We start from the raw sequence: 22,760 nt of genomic DNA, 5'->3' as shown, positions 1-22,760 counted from the left end.
CTAGACATGCTGACTGTCTGGGGACAGACTCTCTCCTGGCTTCCAGCCATGCCGTTCCATTTTACGTGTCTGCTGAACATGGTGTCTTCAGCAATAGGGTCTTACCACTAACCTTTGGTGGGTCATCAAGTACTCTGACAGAAATCTGTCATTCTTTCAGAAAACCTTGTAGGTTACTCTGATCAAAAGCTCATTGTGGGTGATAGCCCCATGCTGGTACTGGGAGTTACAGGTCAGTGCCCACTAAGAAAATGAGGAAAAAGATAACTAATATAAAAGAGTTAGAGAGGAGAGAGAGAGAGAGAGATAGGGAGAGGGACAGGGAGGAAGGGAAGATGTAGAAGATTAAGTTAGACTTGATCCTACCCTCTCCCTTGTCTTGTGGTTCAGGTGTTTAGTGTAAGGTCCTGGTGAAGGTTCAGCCATTTGGTCTGCCTTTTAGTAAGTAGAATCCTTCGATGACCTCCCCTCCCTCCACATCCATCCTAGTGTCTAGTCCATGAGATGCTTGCTGGGTATGTAAGGTATCTTGGGTAGATTTGGGTTAGGTGCTGTAGATGAGTTAGACTTTGTGGCGATTTTTTTTCTGTGATTGGGTAAGTTCACTGAGAATGATCTGTTCCAGCTTCAACCATTTTTCCTCAAATTTCTTTGTCATTTTTTTCTTACTGCTGTATAGAATTCCATTGTGTAGATATACCACATCTTAGTTATCCATTCTTCTAGTGATGGACATCTGGGTTGATTCCAGCTCTTAGCTATTACAAATTGAGCCACTACAAACATGGTTGAGCAAATCTCTCTGGCTTGTGGTTTGAAGGTTTTAGGGTAGATGCCCAGTAAGGGAATAACTGGGTCTGCTGGTATCTCTATAGTCAGCTTCTTCAGGGGTCTCCATATTGCTTTCCAAAGTGGTTGTACCATCCTACATTCCCAACAACAGTGGATGAGTATTCCTACTTCTCCACATCCTCACTAGAATTTATTTTCGTTATATTTTTTGAGGTTTGCTATCCTTATTGGGGTAAAGTGGAATCTCATCGTTATTTTAATTTGCATTTCTCTGATGATTAGGGATGATGAACATTTTCTTAAGTGTGTGTTTGCCAGTTGTATTTCTTCCTCTGTGAACTGCCTATTCAGCTCTTTGCCCCATTTTGTGAGTGGGGGGTTTGACTTCTTACTGTTTAGATTTTTGAGTTCTTTGTAGATTCTAGAGATTAGGCCTCTATCAGTTGGATAACCCACAAATATTTTCTCCCATTCTGTGGGTAATGTATTGGCTGTGCTTATTGTATGCTTGTCTGTAAAGAAACTCTTCAGCTTCATGTGATCCCATTGGTTGAGTGACTTTTTAAGAACTTGAGCCACCGGGGTTTTGTTCTGGAAGTCTTTTTCCATTCCTATATCATGGAAAATACTTCCTAAATTTTCTTCCAGTAGTATTCAAGTTTCTGGTCTTATATTGAGGTCTTGATCCATTTGGATTTGAGTGTAGTACATAATGAAATGTGTGGATCAAGTTTCAGTTTCCTGCATGTGGTGATCCAGTTTGTCCAGCACCATTTGTTGAAGATGCTGTCTTTTTTCCAGCCTATATTGTTCGGGCCTTTGTTGAATATCAAATAGCTATAGTTTCTTGACCCAAAGTCCGGGTCCTCAAGTCTATTCCATTGGTCTATACTCCTGTTTTATGCCAGTACCATGCTGTTTTTATTACTATGGCTTTGTAATATAGCTTTACATCTGGTATGGTGATGCTACCAGAGGTTTTTCTTTTGCTGAGGATATGTTTGGATATGCGAGGACTTTTGCCTTTCCATATGAAATTTGAGATCATTTTTTCTATCTCTGTGAAGAACACTGTAGGGATTTTAATTGGAATTGCATTAAATCTATATATTGCCTTTAATAGGACTGTCATCTTTCCAATGTTAATTCTGCCTATCCAGGAGCCTGGGAGGTCTTTCCATTTTCTCAAGTCCTCCTCAATTTCATTTTTGAGTGTTTTTATGTTTTCCTTGTAGAGATCTTTCACTTCCTTGGTTAACGTTATTCCAAGGTATTTTATTTTTTTTTGTTGCTATTGAAAATGGGACTATGTCCCTTATTTCTTTCTCTGTATCTTTGTCATTTGCATATAGAAATGCTACTGATTTTTGTGCATTGGTTGTGTATCCTTCAACTTTGCTATAGGAGTTAATCACCTTCAGGAGTTTTGGGATGGAGTCTCTCAGGTCTCTAACATATACTATCATGTCATCAGCGAATAGAGCTAACTTAACTTCTTCCTTTCCAAATTGTATCCCTTTTACTTCCTTCTCCTGTCTTATTGCTTGAGCTAGGACTTCCAGTACTATATTGAAAAGCAGAGGTGTGGGGCTGGAGAAATGGCTTAGTGGTTAAGGCATTTGCCTGCAAAGCCAAAGGATCCCGGTTCGACTCTCCAGGACCCACATTAGCCAGGAGTATGGAGTTCGTTTGTAGTGGATGGAGGCCCTGGTGCTCCTATTCTCTCTCTCTCTCTCTCTCTCTCTCTCAAATAAATAAATAAAATACATAAAAAAGGAGAAAAAAAAAAGAAAAGCAGAGGTGAGAGAGGACAACCCTGTCTGGTTCATGATCTTAATGGGAATTCCTCCAGTCTCTCTCCATTAAGTATTATTTTGGCCTTCAGAGCTTTGTATATTGCCTTTATTATGTTAAGATATGTCGGGCTGGAGAGTTGGCTTAGCGGTAGCGCTTGCCTGTGAAGCCTAAAGACCCCGGTTCGAGGCTCGGTTCCCCAGGTCCCACGTTAGCCAGATGCACAAGGGGGCGCACACGTCTGGAGTTCGTTTGCAGAGGCTGAAAGCCCTGGCGCGCCTATTCTCTCTCTCTCCCTCTATCTGTCTTTCTCTCTCTGTCTGTCGCTCTCAAATAAATAAATAAAAATTTAAAAAAAAAAAAAGATATGTACTGACCATGCCAATTCTCTCCAATGTTTTGATCATGAAGTGGTGTTGTATCTTGTCAAAGGCCTTTCTTCAGCTATCGAAATGATCATGTGGTTTTTATGTTTAACCTTGTTTATGTGGTGTATTACATTGACAGATTTTCCATATGTTGAACCACCCTTGTGTTCCTGGGATGAATCCCACTTGGACAAGGTGGATAATGGTTTTGATGTGTTGTTAGATTCAGTTTGCGAGAATTTTGTTCAGGATCTTTGCATCTAAGTTCATTAGGGAAATAGGCCGGTTTTCTTTTCTTGTGGCGTCTCTGCCTGGTTTTGGAATTAGGATGATAGTAGCTTCATAAAAGGAGTTGGGTAGCTTTCCCTGTTCTTCAATTGTGTGGCACAGTTTAAGGAATTTGGTTTGAGTTCTTCCATGAAGGTTTGATAGAATTCAACTGAGAAGCCATCTGGTCCTGGACTCTTCTTTTGGGGGAAGTTTTTTAATTTCTTTTTCAATCTCCATGAGTGTCATGTGTTCATTGAGGTGATTTATCTGCTCTGACTTTAGCTTTGATAGATGGTATTCATCCAAGAATTTATCCATCTCCTCCACATTATCCAGTTTTGTGGAGTAGAGGTTTTTGAAATAAGTCCTGATGGTTCTCCCAATTTCACTTATGTCTGTTGTTATCTCTCCTTTTTCATTTTGAATTTTGTTGATTTGAAGCTTCTCCTTTTTTTGCTTGATCAAATTGGCCAGGGGTTTGTCAATCTTGTTTATTTTTTCAAAGAACCAGCTTTTTTTTTTTTTTTTTTGTCAATTGTCTTCTTTCCTTCATTTTCAATTCCTTAATTTCTGCTCTGATTTTAATTATTTCTTTCCTTTTGGAGCTCTTTGGGTTGGATTTTTCTTGTTTTTCCAGTGTCTTTAGGTGGATGGTTAGGTTATTGATTTGGGATCTTTCTGTATTTTTTATGAAGGCATTGAGTGCTATGAATTTTCCCCTGAGGACCGCATTGATTGTGTCCCATAAGTTTTGGTATGGTGTGTTCTCATTGTCATTCAATTCCAGGAATTTTTCAATTTCATATTTTATTTATCCACTATCCACTTATTGTTTAAATGTGTGCTGTTCAGTTTCCAAGTGCCATTTGGATTCTTGGTGGGTCTTTCATTGTTGATTTCTAGTAATATAGCATTATGATCTGATATCATGCAGGGAATTATGTCAATTTTCCTAAATATGTGGAGGCAGTCTTTGTGACCCAGTATATGGTCTATTTTAGAGAATGTTCCATGGACTGCTGAGAAGAATGTTTAGTCTGTGGATTTGGGTTGGAAAGTTCTGTAGATGTCCATTAGGTCTAAGTGATCTATGGTTTTGTTGAGCTCTCTTACTTCCCTGTTTTTTCCCTGAGTTTCTGTTTGGATGATCTGTCTATTACTGATAATGGTGTATTGAAGTCCCCAGCTATGACGGTGTTGGTGGTTATTTATGTTTTATTGTCAAGTAGGTTTTTTTATGAACTGTGGTGCCCCTGTGTTGGTACATACAGATTTATGATTGTAATATCCTCTTGATGGATCATTCCCTTGATAAGTAGGAAGTAGCCTTCTTTGTCTTTTTTTTTTTATTGTTTTTGGTTTGAAGTCTATTTTATCTGATATTAATACAGCTACACCTGCTTGTTTCTTATTTCCATTTGCTTGGAATATTGTTTTCCACCCTTTCATCCTGAGGAGGTGTCTGTCCTTAGTGGTGAGGTGGGTTTCTTGAAGGCAACAGATGGAGGGGTCTATTTTTTGATTCATCCTGTTAGCTTGTGTCTCTTGATGGGTGAATTAAGGCCATTAATATTTAGGGTGATGACTGTGAGATTTGATTTGATCCCTGCCATGTTGTGATGATAGATGTGTGTTGGTGTTTTCATGGACTTTGAAGTTTTTTGTGCCTACTCTGAGTTTGGTTATTGTGATCTGCTTCTTGTAGGTACTTGAGTTTGGTTATTTGTTTCTTCTTTGTGGAGAATTTCCTGGAATACTTTCTGTAGGTTTGGTTTTGTGTTCATATAATTGTAAAGCTTAGTATTGTCATGGAAAGTTTTTCTTTCACCATCTATTATGAGGGATACTTTTTCAGGGTAGAGTAATTTGGGTTGGAAGCCATAGGTTCTTAGAGTTTGGAGAGTTTCACTCCAGGCCCTTCTAGCTTTCAGGGTTTCCATTGAGAAGTCTGAAGTAATTCTGATGGAGTTACCTTTGAAAGTGGTGTGCTGTCTTTCCCTAGCTGCTTTTAGGATTTTCTCTTTGGTGTCAATGTTTAGAGTCTTAAATGATAATATGTCTTGGAGAGTTTCTCCTTTGGTCCAGTCTGTTTGGAGTTCTGTTGGCTTCTTGTATCTTAATGGGCTTTTCTTTTAAGAGACTGGGGAAGTTTTCTTCAATTATCTGTTAAATAGGTTCTCCATGCCTTTGGTCTGAAATTCTTCTCCTTCTGGTATTCCAATGATTCTGATATTAGGATGTTTAAGTGTATCCCACAATTCCCTAATGTTCTGTTCACAGGAACGGTTGAACTTACTGAAATTTTTGAACTCTCAAACTGTTTCTTCTATCTTGTCTTCCAGATCAGAGTTTCTATCCTCCACTTTGCTGACTCTCTTCTTGAGAGCCCCTAGAGAGTTTTGGACTTGTTCAATTAAGTTTGCATTTTGTACTACTTTTCTAGGTATCATTTCCATTGCTCTGTCAAGCTCTCTTTTCACATCATTTTCTGATATTCTTGATGATTCTTGGAATTCATCCTTGCATTTCTTTATGTCTTCATTTAGTATTGCCAGCTGATTTTTAAGGTCCTCTTTTTATTCACTCTCCCTCAAAACTCTTAACTCTCTTTCAACTCCTTCCAATCTCTTATCAATTTATTCTAGCTTAGTGATGGTAGCATCCACAAGATTGTCAGTCCTTTGTTGCTTTCCTAAAATTCTAACAGTAGGTTGGTCAGGGTTGTATTGCTCATAGCTTCAATTTGATGTAATGGTCCTAATGACTCTTCTATGTTTTGGTTAGATGCCTTATTCATTGTAGGACTGGGTGATCTAACTGGATTTTCTTGCATTTGATTTTTCATGTTATTTCTTTTGCACTGTGGTCTGCCCATGACAGTGTATGGGCACGTAGGTGGGTAGATCAGCCTGGGCTTTAGCAAAATGGGATATCTGAGGCAGCCTGGGGCAGTTGTCAAGCAGCCTGGGCTTTGGCTCTCACTTGCCAAAGCCGCCTGTCTACTGCCTGACAGGCTCTACAAAGTGGCCTGACGATTCTCAAGCAGTAATGCACCAAAGCTGCCTGCATTGGAGCTTGGAGGGGGACTGAGCCCTGAAGCAGCCCAAACTCTGGCTGGGAACAGTGACCCGGAAACAGTCTGCGCTTCCCTGCCACAGGAGAATGGGGGATGGCACCTGAGCTGGCGCAAGCGAGAGACACAGTCTGGGCTTGTGTGGCAGTTGCTGAGGGACTGGGATTGCTGAACGTGTGGCGGCAGGACCAGTAATGTGCGCAAATGTGCAGAGCAGTTTAAGCTTCCACACGTAGGGATTGATAGGCGCACAATCAGTGGTGCATGATCAGAACGCGGCAGCAGCTATTTGGTGGGAGGGGTGGTCCACCCGCCCATGAGGGGATCCATGATTCTCTGTTTTCCTCCCCCTCTGAGCTCTACCACTGACAAGAAGACCCAGATAATCCTTAATGTGTTGCCTTTCTTTCCCCAGGATTTGCAGCGCAGCTAGGCAGGCGGTCGCCATCTTAGCTGGAAGCAATTTGTTGCTTTTGAATTAAGCTTATTGGGAAGAAGTATGTATATTCTAGCTATTGGGACTTGACAGCATAGCTGGCTTGGGAATACAGGTAGGATGCTTCCAGTAACTGACTTAGGGGACTCAGGAGACCAGAAGTGATTGCAGCTGAAGTTCAGTTCTGAATGCTGTTGGAACATTCAAGTGACTGTGACTCCTGATATTCCATGCATGAGCCATAAGCCCTTGCTGAACCCATGGACTTGAAGTCACATACGTACTTGTGAGCCATAATTCTGCACTGATGCTGATGGCCTAGAAATTTAGGCATGACTGAGAAGGTAGTCGTTTGATTACCTGGTGGCTTTTTATTTTTCTTATTTTTTTTTATTTTTTATTTTTTTTTAAATTTTTTATTTATTTATTTGAGAGCGACAGACACAGAGAGAAAGACAGATAGAGGGAGAGAGAGAGAATGGGCGCGCCAGGGCTTCCAGCCTCTGCAAACGAACTCCAGACGCGTGCGCCCCCTTGTGCATCTGGCTAACGTGGGACCTGGGGAACCGAGCCTCGAACTGGGATCCTTAGGCTTCACTGGCAAGCGCTTAACCGCTAAGCCATCTCTCCAGCCCTTTTTATTTTATTTTATTTTGGTTTATCAAGGTATGGTCTCACTCTAGCCTAGGCTGACCTGGAATTCAATATATAGTCTCAGGGTGGCTTTGAACTCACAACGATCCTCTTATCTCTGCCTTCTGAGTGCTGGGATTAAAGGTATGGGCCACCACACCCAGCTAGACTTAAAAAAAAAAAAAAAAAACTTTTTTGGATATAGGTTCTTACTACATAACCCTAGCTGGCCCTTGAGTTCATGGAAACCCCCTTGCCTCAGCCTCTCAAGTTGTGGGATTTTTTAAGATGTGGAATCCAATGCTCCACTGTCTGCTGGTGAGCAGGGATGTAGACATCCTACAAGAAGTGTATTTCTCTGCCTACTCAAAGCACCAGTCTGAGTGCCAAGAGGGAAGGTCCAGTACCATTCCCTGCCTTGGCACTGGGCTGTGGGCTGGCTCTCTGAACCTCCTGTTTCCTCTCCCGCAGTGCACTGAAGGACTTTGAGCAGGTTCCCAGCCACCTGACTGATGAGCTACACCTCTTCTCCCTGGATGACTTTGTCAGGACCAAGAGAGGGCTGCTAGCACCCTTGCTCAAGGACATTCTGAAAGCTTCCCTCGTGCATGTGGCCAGCTGTGAGGTGAGGGTTTGTCTGGAGCAGGGGCATCCCTGAGAGGCTCCTATGTCAGGACCTGTGTGACACATTCCTCACTTGACTCCATTTAACTCTCACAAGCCCCAAGCAAGTGCTGGTGACGATGCAGATGAGGCAGCTGTGTCCACTGAGCAGACCCATCTGCAGGGCACAGTGACTCGAGCTGGGTCCTGCAGCTCCATCTGAGCCAAAACCCTTTGTGGGCTCAACACAACCTGAAGCAGCCATGTGGGAATATATCTTTTTTTCTGGTTATTGTTTGGATTCATTCTTCTGAAAAATCATAGACATTTAAAAATTGAGCCAGGCGTGGTGGCGCACGCCTTTAATCCCAGCACTCGGGAGGCAGAGGTAGGAGGATTGCCATGAGTTCAAGGTCACCCTGAGATGACAGAGTTAATTCCAGGTCAGCCTGGACCAGAGTGAGACACTACCTCGAAAAACAAAACAAAAAAAAAAAAATTGAGGCTTTTCCAGTTACATATGAATGGGAGATCCATTTCTCCATCAGTAGAACTATTACTAATTTGTAACTTAGGTATGTGGTGTACATGTATATATCCATGTTCATATATGTGTGAATGCAATTGTGTGTACACGTTTTTTGTGCATGTGGAGGCCAGAAGTCAATATTGAGTGTCTTCCTCTATTGCTTTTCCACCTTATTTTTATGAGACTGGGTCTCTCACTGATCCCAGAACTCACCAATTTGGCTGAACAAGTTAGCCAGCAACACCAGAGATCCTCCTGTCTCTGCCTCCTGAGTGCTGGGATTACAGGAACATAGCAATATGCCCAACATGCACGTAGATGTTGTGGATCCAAACGCAGGTCCTCATGCTTTCAAGGCAAGGTGAGCACTTTACCCCTTAAGTGATCATCTCAGTCCCTCATGTGTAATTTTTTGATGACTTCTTTTACAGCTATGTCAGGGAAAGGGCTTCATATGTGAATTTTGCCAAAGTACAGCTGTCATCTTCCCATTTCAGACTACAACATGTACAAGATGTTCAGGTATTTTAATAACTTAAATATGATTAATGGTAGTTTAATTAAGTTAATATAAGTTCAATCGCATTTACTATATTAACTTATGCTGCTTAACATCTCAATAACTTAAGCATAGTTATTTCTTTAAAGTACAAAGATGCCGGTGTGCTCTTGATGATGACTTGAAGATGATACAGTCTGGGATACACAGGGAAAAATATTTGGTGAGGCAGGCATAAAGAGTCATGTCTCCTGGGGGCTGGCTAAAGATGGTCCCATTTTTGCCTGTGCCCACTCCCACTTTGTAATTGTATCACAGTTCTGCCCAACATTGAAGAATTTTTTCTGACTGTTTTGTACCATAATGGTGGAGTGGAGTAGCTCTTATAGCAACCAGATGGGCTACAAGGCCTAAATATTTGCTATTTGACTTTAAAGAGGAGGTTGCTGATCCGTGTGCCAGCACGTTAGTGCCCAAGAGACCTCCATGCTCACTGCATGCTGTTTTATGGGGAGATGTTGGCAGTGACATGTGCACATCTTCTTCTTAGGCTGCTCCAGGGTATCTCCTGTCACTCTCAAAGCAATGTTGGGGGTGAGGCCCCAGCGGACTTGTGAAGTCACTTGATAGCTGCGAGAGTGTGAAGGCAGCAGCACTTAGCAGGAGAAACTGTGACCGAAACAGGGTTGAAATGCAGCCCAAGCTATCTCACCAGGCTCTGGGGCTGAGGCCACATTTCAGCACTGTCCCAACTTAGTGACAGAGACAGGGCAGAGCAGTTTTCAAACTCCATCGTGGCCAGTCACCAGATGCAGGCCAATGCTGAGAAAGGAGCATCACTATGGATGCGGCAGCTCTCTCCATGTAGGGCCATTTCCTGAGAAGCAGCGCCATCTGCCAAGACCCACCAGCCAGCAACATGGAGATGGGGAGCCACCCTCAGTGCTTGCATGGATCTGGAGGCTTTTGGCATCCCATACCCATTGGGCTCTATGAGCTTTATGGTCATGAGATCCCAGGGAAGATTAGCCTGGCTCATTTCTCTTTGCTAGGCTTTTGGTTCTGGATTCAGATTTCATCCCTCTTTGGCCAGGGCTGGGTGTCCAGACATACGTGAGATGATAAGCTAGCACATTTGCTAATGACAGGTCCCCTTGCTTGCAGCATGCAAGGCTTGTTTTCACAAGCAGTGCTTCCAGTCGACTGGGTGTCCCCGGTGTGCAAGGTTCGAAGCTCGGAGAAGGCTTTCAAAGAGTCTGCCCTCTGCAGCGACATGATGGCTCTGAGTGTTGTTCAGCAGGCCTTACAATACCAACGTTGAATTAAGTGTTTTATATCAAGGATTTTAAGGAAAGGATGGCCAGCATACTCTTCATTACATGTACTTAATGTTCGAAAAGACCTGTGTTACTAGGAATGGGGTTTACTAAGGTTTTATTTGCAAATGTTTGACTTTTTGCTGCTATTTGTTTTAAAAGAATTCTTTTGATACTCAATTTGTATTGGAATGGTTGTATTTAGCTAATTACAGAGTATTTTTTTTTCTTAATAAATGTAACTGACAAGATGAAGTACCCAGTTCCTCTTCCATAAAAGGCTGTTTGTGAAACTAATTGGTTCAGCAAGTGAACAAAATGAAACCAAAATTTGTTTGAGCAGACTTTTTTAAACTCAAGTAAAATACTTCTTCTGAACACTGTTTTTTTTTATTATGCCTATCTCCCATGATTTATTTATTCAATTTGCACAGAGAACACAGGTGGCATGAATTTGCCTTAGCAGTACATGGAGGTCCAGTGGAGGTGTAATTTGAAGTAATTGCCTCTAGACCACACTGTTTCAGATGCACACATCCATTCTGTTCGTCATTTCTGTTCCACATTAGTGCGTGCTATGGCAAGGGAAACAGGGATGAAAACTTCATGCCAGCCCTTTAAAATCTTAACTTCATAGACATCAAAAATTGAACATAGGAATTTGAAAGCTGAGTGTGGCAGTACCTAGCCGTAGTTCCAGCATTCAGGAAGTAGAGGCAGGACGATGAAGACTTCAAAGCCAGCCTCTGCTACATAGAGAGTACAAGGGCAGATTGAACTACATAAGACCCTGTATCTGCTGAGCTCCCTGAACCTCATGATTATAAGTTGGTGGGTTATTTATTATTGCTGATAACTTTTCATTGCTGGGACAAAACACCTGCCCAGAAGCAGTTAATGGGAGGAACGGGTTTATTTTAGGCTTACAGTTTTGAGGGGAAGTTTCATCATGATGGGAAAATCATGAGCATGACATGAGCAGGACACAGTGGGTGGAAAGAATCTACGTACCAGGCTTGGAGCTGCACTAATAAACCTCAGGGTCTGTGTCAGGAGTGGGTGGCTGGAGGGGAGTTCATGGAGGGAGCGAGCCCCACTGGAAGAAGGTGCTCACAGCGACATTTACAGACACCAGTGCAATGCAGAGCAGGGCAGAGCGCTTTATTCTAGGCACAGAGCGTTTATTTGGGGAGTGGGTATGTGGTCTGCATACAGAGGCAAAAGTCTCCTTCTACCATGGTAACTTTTAATCCTTGCAGGATGTACTCTAATATAGGCAACACACACACAGTACAGCGATGAGGGGGAGTTGTCCTACCCCAAAGTCAAAGGGACTTGTCTAGCCGTTATTTCCATCCCCCCTATCCTTCTATAGCAACCATTAGGCTGCTGAATTTAGAAGGACTTCCAAAGATAAGGGTGGTGTCCACACCAACATCAACAAGTACAATTACCCTTTGGGCATTCTGTGTGTTTCAATAAATAGTCAATTCCACATGAGGCCTCTGGTCACCTGGGTTTCCCATAGTTCTGATGCCATGGCTGGTTCACTGTTCTGGCATGTCTGGGGCATTTTCCCATACTATTCATGCAGTCAACATAGCCATTTGGCCAGCTGGCATCAGAAGCCATAGGTCTTTCTGCAATCTTTGTCTTAATGAGGGGACATCAGTATTGTGTATTATCAGTGTCATCATCCCATAAATGCAACTTTCGGGTAGAAATAGTCTCCTTCATCCACTGCTTGCATTGTTTGGCCAGCTCCCTCAGTTCTGTGGACATATATGTTACATGTGTGTGTGTGTGAGTGTGTGTGGTTTGTCCGGTGGCCTAGATCCCTGGGTTCTACCCTGGACCTGGTCCTCCACCTCCAACCTCTGACATATGACATATTTGGTTGGTATGCTAGGAGTCAGACTCACTAACTGTGGAGTTTTGTATTCAGGTCCTCTTCCAAGGCTGGGATACACAACTGCTACTCCACTGCCAATAGGTGTCCTTCAAGGTCCAGCTTCTTTATTCTCAGTGCCATAAGTTGCTCCTGAACATCTTGGCCATCCTACGGGACTTGTCCCAGCGCAGACAGAACCTTTGTTCACAGTTCCTGCAAGTCATGGCTGTCCTGCTGAACTTGCTTCAACACAGACAGAAACAGTCAAGCCACCCATCCAGCCATCTCCCAATCAGCCTGTGGGATTCCTTCTTTCAGTTTTTCTAGGACCTTTCTGATTTTGGCTGGACTAATACTAATGGCTCCCCAATCCTCAGGGGGAGCCCAGTCCATCCAAAAGGCTGAATACCACCATTCAGTCAGGGGCCACATGTCTAGTGAATAATCCCCTCAAGACAGTTTTTCGGGGGTGGAGGGTGGGCAAAGGGCTCATTCACCTCACCTTGCCAACTATACCAAGTATCAGGAACAGGCAGATCAAAGGGAGTGCATGGAGGGAGTGAGTCCAGCTGGAAGAAGAGCAGGCATTCACAGACTCCAGTACAGTGCAAAGCAGGGCAGAGTGCTTTATTCCAGCCATAGAGTGCTGGTATGGGAAGTGTGCACACAGGCACACTCCATACAGTGATCTCATTAGCATAGGACATGCTAAGTTATGCTTATATAACAAGCTGCAGCCATTTTGTACGCTTGGCCAGAACTCAGGGCTATTAAAGTATATGCCTCTACAGTCTGCTCCCTGTAACAAAACTCCAACAAGACTCTACTTTCCAAATTGTCACCAGCTGGGGACTGAGTAGGAGGCTTAATCACAAACACATGAGGCTATGTGAACACTACATTCAAACCACCACATCTTGCCCCCATAGGCCATCACATGATACAAAATGCATGCAGTCCAACTTTAAAAGCCCACAATGGGCTGGAGAGATGACTTAGTGGTTAAGGTACTTGCTTGTGAAACCTAAGGACCTGTGTTTGACTCTCTAGATCTCACATAATTCAGATGTACAAAGTGATGCAAATGTGCAAGGTCACACATGCTCATAAGGTGATGCACATGTCTGGAGTTCAACTGCTGTGGTTGAGGCCCTGGCATGCCAATTCTTTCTCTCTCTCTCTTTCTCTCTCTCTCTCTCACTCTCTCACATTAAAAAAAGGCCAGTTTTTTGGGTTGCCTCAAAACATAAACAAAAGCCCATAATGACTTTACCAGTCCAAACATTGTTCAAGATTACAAAATTCAAGCTGGATGTGGTGGCATACACCTTTAATCCCAGCACTTGTGAGGTAAAGGCAGGAGGATCACTGTGGGTATGAGGCCAGTCTGAGACTACATAGTGAATTTCAGGTCCACCTGGGCTACAGCAAGATCCTACCTCAAAAAAAAATTATAAAATTTAAAGTCACATCTGAAATAGTCTTTCAACTGTGACTCTAAAAAAATCAAACACAAGTTAAAATACTCTCAAGACATAATATCACACAGCAAACATTCCCACTACAAAAAGCAGGGAAGACTGGACCAATGCAAAACAGAAAATGAGTAGGGCAAACATCAGATCCAGTAGCTTCATGCTATGGCTTCCATGCAAGAATTTAAACCCTGCCTCACATAGTTCAGTGACCATCTATCAAAAACTGCATTGCAGATCCAATGTCTATCTCTTTCCTGTGTTTGTCATACTTCCAAAAATAGTACCAGGTAGGCTACTGAATGTGTTAGTACAGAGGGAAATATAGTCAACTTAGCAGGAAATTACTTTAGCATTCTTCCTTTAGGGCTTCTCCTTTCAAAAGAGCATCAGCACTCCTCCTAACTGCCCCAATGCAGAGCAGTTGGCCCAACCTCAGTGGTGGTAATCTCTTATTAAACAGCTGTAGCTGAAGCCATCTCTCCACTCAGGATCTGATGCTGCTTACATTTCTCCACCAAACACACTAGTCCATTACTTTGTGTTTGTTTGTTTTTCCAAGATAGAGTCTCACTCTAGCCCAGCCCAATCAGGAACTTGCTCTGTAATCCTAGGCTGGCCTCAAACTCAGAGTGATCATCCTACCTATGCATCCCGAGTGTTGTGATTAAAGATAATGTGCTACCATTCCCAGCTCCATTACTTTTAAATTCAACCTTTCTCAAGTTCTTAGAACATAGATAGAACACAGCCAGTATATTACATGAATTGCTTCTAGCCCTGTTCCCTTCTGAAAGCTCATAAGCCTTCACAATCCATACCTGCCACTACTTTTAGGTATTTCAAACTTTCACCAGAATGGTCCATCAAGCTCTGCTTAGAGCACTGCATGATGTCTCTTGTCCAAAGTTTCAAATCCTTCATATTTCTCCCTCAGACCACTTCCAATAGACTAAAAGTCACACAGTCTTGTTTAATGCAATAATGACCCCACTTCTTGGTATTTTCTGTTGCAGTTAACATCTACTTGCTGGGGAAAAACATCTGACCAGAAGCAGCTGATGGGAGGAAAGGCTTTATCTCAGGCTTACAGTTTCAAGAAGTTTCAAGGCAGGGAAAGCATAGCACAAGCAAGAAGCTGTCACATACCTGAATAGATGTAGTCTAAGTACTAGGCTTGGAGCAGAGCTAATAAATGTCAAGGTCCATCCCCAGTGACCTACTCCCAGTAAGGTTCTACCTCCGAAACTGCCACCAATTAGGACTGAGTATAAGGATGAATCACAAACACATAAGGCTGTGGGGGACACTATACATTCAAAGCACTGCATTTATGACTACTAGGCGTTTTAGCCTGGTTAATTTCTTTTCGCAAGACCCATGGTTCTGGATTCAGGTTTTCTCCATCCTTATGGGGCTGGGCATCCATACATATGTGAGAAAATAAGCCAGCTACTTTCATAAGCACTGCTTCAAGTCTGTTGCATACCCTTTGGGGAAAAAAAGGGGGATTTTACAAAGGAATTAATGATTTAAATAGGCTCTTTTCTGTTTGGTTAGTTTTTGTTTTTATACAGGGGTCTTTCTGTGAAGCCCAGGCTGGCTCAGACTTCCTCTTGCCTCAGTCTCCTGAGTGCTGAAACTATGTGCATATGCCATTACACCCAGAAAAAAAATATTGTTAATAAACCGTGTGTTCCTAATAACATTCAAATCACAGGCATCCATTAATAAGTGCATAAGTTACCTTTCTCATCACTGTGACAAAATACCTGACAGAAACAGCTTAAGGGAGGTAACAGTTTTAGAGGGTTTCAGACCATTATAGTGAGGAAGCATGGTGAGATCATGGTGGTGAGAGTGTGTGGCAAAGGCTTGTTCACATTGCAGCAGACAGGAAGTAGAGAAAGCTAGACTAGAACCAGGATAGTGCTAGGCCTTCACTACCCCTAGTGACCTGCCTCAGCAGCATGTATCTGGTCCTAAAAATTCCACAACCTCCCAAAACAACACCACCCACTGAGGATTCAAGTATTCAAACATAGCCCATGGGGACATTTCATACTCCCACGCTAATGACAAAGTTCAGTGAAACACAGACTTTTGCAAATTTCTTTTTCCTGATATTACTTATAATTTCATGCTTTCCTGAGAAAACATATATTTAGCCCTTCCTGGAACATCTTCAGGCTGACTGGTTCACAGTTTATTACTTGAGTATCATAGTCTCTTGCATCCACATGTCCAGATTAAGCCTGAGTTTCTCAAACAGCACGGACAAAAAATAAAGTACTACAGTTTGTTCCCAGCCTTATCCAGTGTGTGTGTGTGTGTGTGTGTGTGTGTGTGTGTGTGTGTGTGTCTGTGTGTCTGTGTCTCTGTGTGTGTGTGTGTGTCTGAGAGAGAGAGAATATTTAGCACATCAAAAGAAGCTGGTGTCTCCTATGAGTCTGGATGTCTTCATGGTGTCAGATGTTTGCTTGTCTGATGCTTCTGCAAGGGCTGTGATCACACTCACTGAGAGAGGCATCTCTTAAGTAGAAATATAAGCACATAGAACATAGGTAAGATCAAATTCTAACTGCTCTTATCCAAAGTTCACATTCCCTTTTAGGAATCATGGATAAGAGTGGCATGTGTGTGCTCCTTGTTTGACAATCACCTTAGAATAGGTGAATGTCAGTCTTCCGTTTTACACATTAGAAAACTGAGAATCTAAGAAGAGAAAGTACTTGCCTTAGTTCCCACAGGTGGTAAGCTGGAGTCTGTCAGCAGGTTTTGAGATAGCATGAGCAGAAACAATTTTAACTTGTGCTAATCAAACCTATGTTAGTGGCATGAAGTAGAGTATTTTCCACATCCACTTATGCTGAGTTGAGGAATCTATGGGAGCTGAGAGGTTTCTTGAAGGTGCTGGGCTCAGAGTCGCTGTGTTTGTAAGCCTATAGGTGGTGTCATACACACTTGATATTAGGGAAGAGTACACAGACGTTAGGAAGTGATACTTTTGACTTTTCATTTTGAGGAAGAATGAGGCCATTTAACTGCATTTGCAGACTCTTGGTTGCTCCCCAGTGTGGTCTTGGAGGCTTCTTCAATGAAGTGCCTTTCAGAACGGAGCTATGCTGCAGGGAAGTAGCTAATTGAGGCATATGTTGCTGTTTGATGAGATTTTCTTACTGCGTGGTCTTGCCTATTCAGCAATTCTGTGCCCGCTGTGTTGTTGCCTGTTATTCTTGATTAATTTCCTGCCTCCACAGGCCACACTTAGACAATTCCAGTAACTTGTTTATAGTCATGATTTTCACCTGCAGGCAGAGTCCTGGATCACTGCGAGGTAGCAAATATAAGGCGCAAAACGGTATGCCTTTCAAGAGGCACTCTGTCCTGTGGCCCGTTGAAGAATTACTGATCAGAACTTTGGACTGAATCCTGCACTGGCTGCCTCTTAGCTGTGTGACTCTGGGCAAGTGTCTCCAGTGGTCTAAACTGTAACCATATATTGTTCAGATGAGAATTGTCAAAGAAATTCAGCACTCAGCAGAGGGCCTACCTCAAGCAAGGACCCCATAAGTTATAATAATTAGGTAAGACAGATTATAGACAAAATCATACCATGTACTTTATGAATCTCTTGGTAAGTTGCCATGTTCCTTGGTTTACACTGGGCAAAGCTTAGATTTTAGAACAATACCCACTATTGTGAGTTGATTTGTATTCCCCAAAATATTTTGGAGTCCTACTTCCAGACATCGGTAACTTATTTAGAACCAGGCTCTTTGCAATATGACACAAGGAAATGCTGGGCCAGGGTGAGCCCTGACCTGATGACTGGTGTCTTTCTACAAAGAGAAGAGGTTGGCCAGAGGTGTACACACTGAAGACACAGGGCAGGACAAAGGCAGGAGTTGGGAGGCAAGTAGCAACAAAGATAGCTGGCTGCCACCAGAAACTGACACAACTTGTTTTCAGATATGAGCATCCAGAACTATGAGAAAATTAATTCCTATTGTTTTAAGTCACCTCATTTGTGGTTCTTTGTTACATAAGTCCTTGGAAATGAATATCCTTGCCATTAATGTTATCATGACAGTTCAGTGATAAGTAGCATGTATGGAAGACCCATCATGATTTCTGTAAGACATGAGACAGAAGAGGTTTTTTTTTAAACATTTTTTTAAAATTTTTTATTTATTTATTTGAGAGTGACAGACACAGAGAGAAAGAAAGATTGAGGGAGAGAGAGAATGGGCGCACCAGGGCTTCCAGCCTCTGCAAACCAACTCCAGACGCGTGCGCCCCTTGTGCATCTGGCTAACGTGGGACCTGGGGAACCGAGCCTCGAACCGGGGTCCTTAGGCTTCATAGGCAAGCGCTTAACCGCTAAGCCATCTCTCCAGCCCCAGAAGAGGTTTTGTCAAGGGCTGTACATACGATGCTCAGCTGTCAAGACACAGGAAATGAACTCTGAAAGGTGATCGTAGCCAATGGAATTCTTCTCAGCAGTATGGGAAAATAAAATTTGTAGGAAAATGGATGGATCTGGAAAGAATCAATATTAAGTGTAGTGACTCACACTCAGAAAGATCAAAAGTGCATTCTCTGATATGTGGGTGTTAGCTTGTAATATCTATGTGTGAATATATGGGGACAAATGTGAATTAAACCTATAAACAGAACCATAACCAAAAGTAAATATAAGGAGATAAGATGGAAAAGAGAGAGAGGGGCAAAAGGATACATGTGACATATAAACAGAAGAAGGGAAAATACAGAGGAGAGGAAGGTAAGAAGGGAGACAGGAACCAACAAAATCAAATTATAAATAAAAAATTAAAATCTATTACATGATCAAAAAATGATGTGAAAAATCTTTAATGGAACAAAAAGAAAAAATCCATAATAATAAAGTGTCAACTTTTCAAACAACATGACTCTGCCTTGCTCATCTCACTGGGATCCAGCCTGAGGGGAGGACCCTGAGAACTGGACAGGCTGGGCTACGAAGGCAGGGAAAGTGACCCAGGACCCCAAGGTTGTAGGGCTGTCTGGGGAGAAGGGAACTTCCTTAGAACAGGATGGTGGAACTCTGCGGGAGGCTGTAAGCTTCTACTGAGCCCATGTAAATGTTTAGGAAGGAACAAGAGCCAGATCCAGAAGTGGGAACAGGGGCAGGTATGGCCAGAGGGAGAAGGGTTGGCTATACCTCAAGGATGGCTACCTTTGGGGACAAAGAAGAGTAAGGAAAAGAGAAATCTCTGACTCTGAGAGAGACTTGAGGTCAAAAGGATCCAAGGTCACAAACAGCTGTGAGAGTTGTTCCCAGTGGAATTATGAGGCAAAACCAGATAGAATTTAAGGACAAGCGAACGTGTAAGCAAATGCAGTATGTTGGAAAGGGACACAAGAGGGGCAAGGCTTAGGGGTCACATCTGCACACCACTTAGATATAAACGTAGGCCCACAGAGTCTATAGCTAAATATTTAAAATGAAAATTTGCTTTTTCCTTCTACCTCAGTGGAGATACCTGCATCAGGGTCAGAGAGAATGGCTGCAAATTTCAAACTGTTCCGGGGAACAGGATGCCCTGGGCAGGTGCCTGATCTCCCTCCACTTGCGCTTTGTCTCCCTCCCACAAAAGGCCGCACTGGGTCCCCGTGGGGCAGCACAGCTCATCTTCAGGAGTCTGAGCCAAAGGGAAAGTCCCGAGCAGCCTTGTAAGGGGGGTTGGAACCTTATGTCAGGGAATTCTTGGTTCCTAGAAACCCAGAGCACCACCATCCTAAAGTGGGGGTGGGGATTGTGGGTCGGCTTGGTTCATTGGTTCTGCATCTTAGAGGACAGGAGCAGTAGAAGCCACCATTAGCTTCCAGTTTCCTGAATCTCAGCACAGGCCTGTCCCTGGCAGGGGAGGCAGGAGGTACAGAAAGCAGAAGCAGGTTGGCATAACAGAGAAGTGGGAGGCCCAGGCAGGGGCCTGAAAAAGTGCGGAGAAAAGCACATGGTGTGCTTCAAATTATGTGATTAATCTCTTTGTGTGTGTGTGTGTGTGTGTGTGTGTGTTGTCCTATTTTGGGGACACAGCCCTGAATTAATTGAAGACTAATTCCTGGAATTTTCCCACCCAGAAGTGGACAAAGTGTTTTTAAGAGTAGAGCCTGACCAGTAAGTTGAAAAGGAGACATAAAGGGTAGAGAAAGGAAGGGAGGAGGTTACTTAATAGGTTGATATTGTATATATGTAATTACAATGATTGTAATGGGGAGGTAATATGATGGAGAATGGAATTTCAAATGGGAAAGTGAGGGGGTGGGGAGGGAGGGAATTACCATGGGATATATTTTATAATCATGGAAAATGTTAATAAAAATTAAAAAAAAAAAAAGAGTAGAGCCTGAGAAATACAACTAACTCTATCCAGGAGTGGGCTAGCTGCCTGTAGCAGCAGCTTGAGGGGGAAAAAGCTGGAAAGAAGTTTAGTTCAAGCCGAGGGTGAACCCAGTCCATCTGCTGTCACCTCTGGTCTGACGTTATCACAGCTTTTGACTCTGGGCACTCACTGGCCTTTTCACTGAACAGCCAAAACCGAGTAATACATGAGCAAGTAACGCATTGAAAGAGCAAAGGATAAGGAACTTCCAACTTTGTGTAATCCTTAAATATTTATTGAAGGAAGATTTGGGGTGTGACCTGTAGGACTCTGTGGACCCAGATCACATACATGCTCTGGTCACAAATGTAATCTCACCAAGCCCAACTTCAACAGATCCGTTGGGTACTGATCACGGTGTCTTCAGCGCAGTAGTCAGCACTTATGCATATATGTTTTGCTCTTAGACAAGATTTCAATCCAGTCATCAAGGAAACTGGGCGAAGAGCACAGCTTTAGATCAGTCAGTGTCTCATTGCTGGTCAGTATTGCTCATCTGTGCTGTTCAAGCCAAAGGTGCACCACAGCAGAGGAAACCTAGTCACATTGCTCTAAGTAGGTGGACCACATCATTATAAGATTAACTGTAGGACAAGTTAGAAGTAAGAAATTTGGCCTCTCAAAGCAACAATCTCAGAAAAGTTATTTGTAAAGTCCATAAGAAATAGTTCCACCGTTCTTTCTCATAGTTCATTCCCATATATCAGCCTTATAGTAGTTCACCCCCACAATAAATATGTGAAGCACATTCATGTGGGGGCGGTGCACACAGTGGATGTGTGGAAGACGGCTTTGGGTGTAGCTCTCACCTTCCATTATTTAAGGCAGAGTCTTTCATTGTTCACTACTGCGAGAACACCAGGCTATCTAGCTGGTGAGCTAGGTGATTCTCCTGTCCAGACCTCCTAACTCATCCTATGTGCACAGGATTACAGGTTCTAGCACTACAGCTTATGGCTTTACATGGGCTTAGGGGATGCTAACTCACATTTGTGAAGCAAGGGCTTTATCCAGTGAACCATCTCCCCCGCTCTTAACTAACTTATTCTATTCTCAGTCCTGTTAGCTGAGAGCGCTGTCCATGGTGCCATTCATAATAGAACTATTTTAGTTGCTAGTGAAATGAAAAAGGAACTATAGGTTCCCTCTTCAAACTAGTTTATTTATATATACTAATATTTTATTTACATTTTTATTGACAACTTCCATAATTATAGATGATAAGCCATAGTAATTACCTCCCCACACCTTCCCCTTTGCAACTCCACTCTCCATCGTACCCCTTCCCCCTCTCATTCAGTCTCTCTTTTATTTAATGTCATCATCTTCTCCTCCTATTATGATGGCCTTGTGTACGTAGTGTCAGGCACTGTAAGGTCATGGATAGCCAGGACATTTTGCATCTGGAAGGGTGCCCTGTAAGAAGTTCTACCTTTCCTTTGGCTTTTACATTCTTTCCACCATCCCTTTTGCAATGGACTCTGAGCCTTGGAAGGTGTGATACAGATAATTTAGTGCTGAGTACCTCTCTGTCACTTCTTCTCAGCACTATGGTGCCTTTTGAGTCATCTCAAGATCACTACCATTTGAAAAGAGAAGCTTCTCTAAAGAAAAGTGAGAGTAGCATTAATATATGGGTATGGACATTAGGAGAAGTGCTTACTGGGAAGTTTGGTGAGAATAGTATATGCATTTAGCCAGACAACAGCAGACATTACAGCTCTAAGGCTCATGACTTCCCCCATCATAGGTCTTCAGTGTCAGGCATGTATTCCCTCCCAGAGAGCAGGCCTCTTCACTGATGATTTCTTTCTCTCCCACTGACCTGCATGTAGCATAGGCTTTTTTTTTTTTTCTAGCTTTCTATCAGCTGATGTACATGGAGGAGGTTTTCAGCTCAGCTCAATCCGGTTTTCTCAGTGACCATGCAGCCCAAGTATGTGGAATCTTCAGCAATAGGGTCTTCCCATCTATTCCTGGTGGGAAACCAAGAGCCTCAGCAATGGCTTGTAATGTTTTGAGGGGCATCAGGGACCTTCCTGGCCAACAACTCACTGGAAGGTATTCCATCCTTGGCACTGAAAATTTTCTAGTAACAATCTATGACTTCTGGGTATGCCATTGTCCAAAAACATAGGCTTTCATATGACTCATTCAGTACCCTCTTAGATTTTGATTAGCCCTCCCCCCCCACATTTCCTTTACTCAATCTCTTCCTCTGGCCTCACTTAGGCCTTTCCACCCCCAGTAATCTGTTCTTTTACTTACATATACATAATACCATCCTCTTAAGTCCCTCTTCCCTTTCTTTTTTTTTTTTAATTTTATTTATTTATTTGAGAGCAATAGACACAGAGAGAAAGACACAGATAGAGGGAGAGAGAGAGAATGGGCGCGCCAGGGCTTCCAGCCTCTGCAAACGAACTCCAGACGCGTGCGCCCCCTTGTGCATCTGGCTAACGTGGGACCTGGGGAACCGAGCCTCGAACCGGGGTCCTTAGGCTTCACAGGCAAGCACTTAACCGCTAAGCCATCTCTCCAGCCCTATAGCCCATTTTTAAACTGGGTTGTTTGATTTCTTATTATTTAATTTTTTGAGTTATTTGTATATCCTGCCTATTAATCTTCTGCCAACTGTATAGTTGGCAAA

General features: G+C 42.9%; 1 protein-coding gene across 1 annotated transcript in view; it reads left to right on the top strand.

The window, feature by feature from the left end:
• Rubcnl (rubicon like autophagy enhancer) overlaps positions 1-10,328 on the top strand; it is a 56,182-nt gene extending 45,854 nt beyond the window's left edge. Inside the window, exons 12-14 of the mRNA XM_004665872.2 lie at positions 7,838-7,991; positions 8,930-9,020; positions 10,162-10,328. Coding sequence (XP_004665929.2) covers positions 7,838-7,991; positions 8,930-9,020; positions 10,162-10,274 — 358 coding nt within the window. The 3' untranslated portion in view covers positions 10,275-10,328. The remainder of the gene's footprint in view (positions 1-7,837; positions 7,992-8,929; positions 9,021-10,161) is intronic.
• Positions 10,329-22,760: the final 12,432 nt, after the last annotated feature.

This window comes from Jaculus jaculus, chromosome 3 (assembly GCF_020740685.1).
Source record: "Jaculus jaculus isolate mJacJac1 chromosome 3, mJacJac1.mat.Y.cur, whole genome shotgun sequence".
Classification (NCBI taxonomy): Eukaryota; Metazoa; Chordata; class Mammalia; order Rodentia; family Dipodidae; genus Jaculus; species Jaculus jaculus.
The sequence above is the reverse complement of the archived record's forward strand: the minus strand, read 5'-3'. Positions and strand labels throughout refer to the sequence as shown.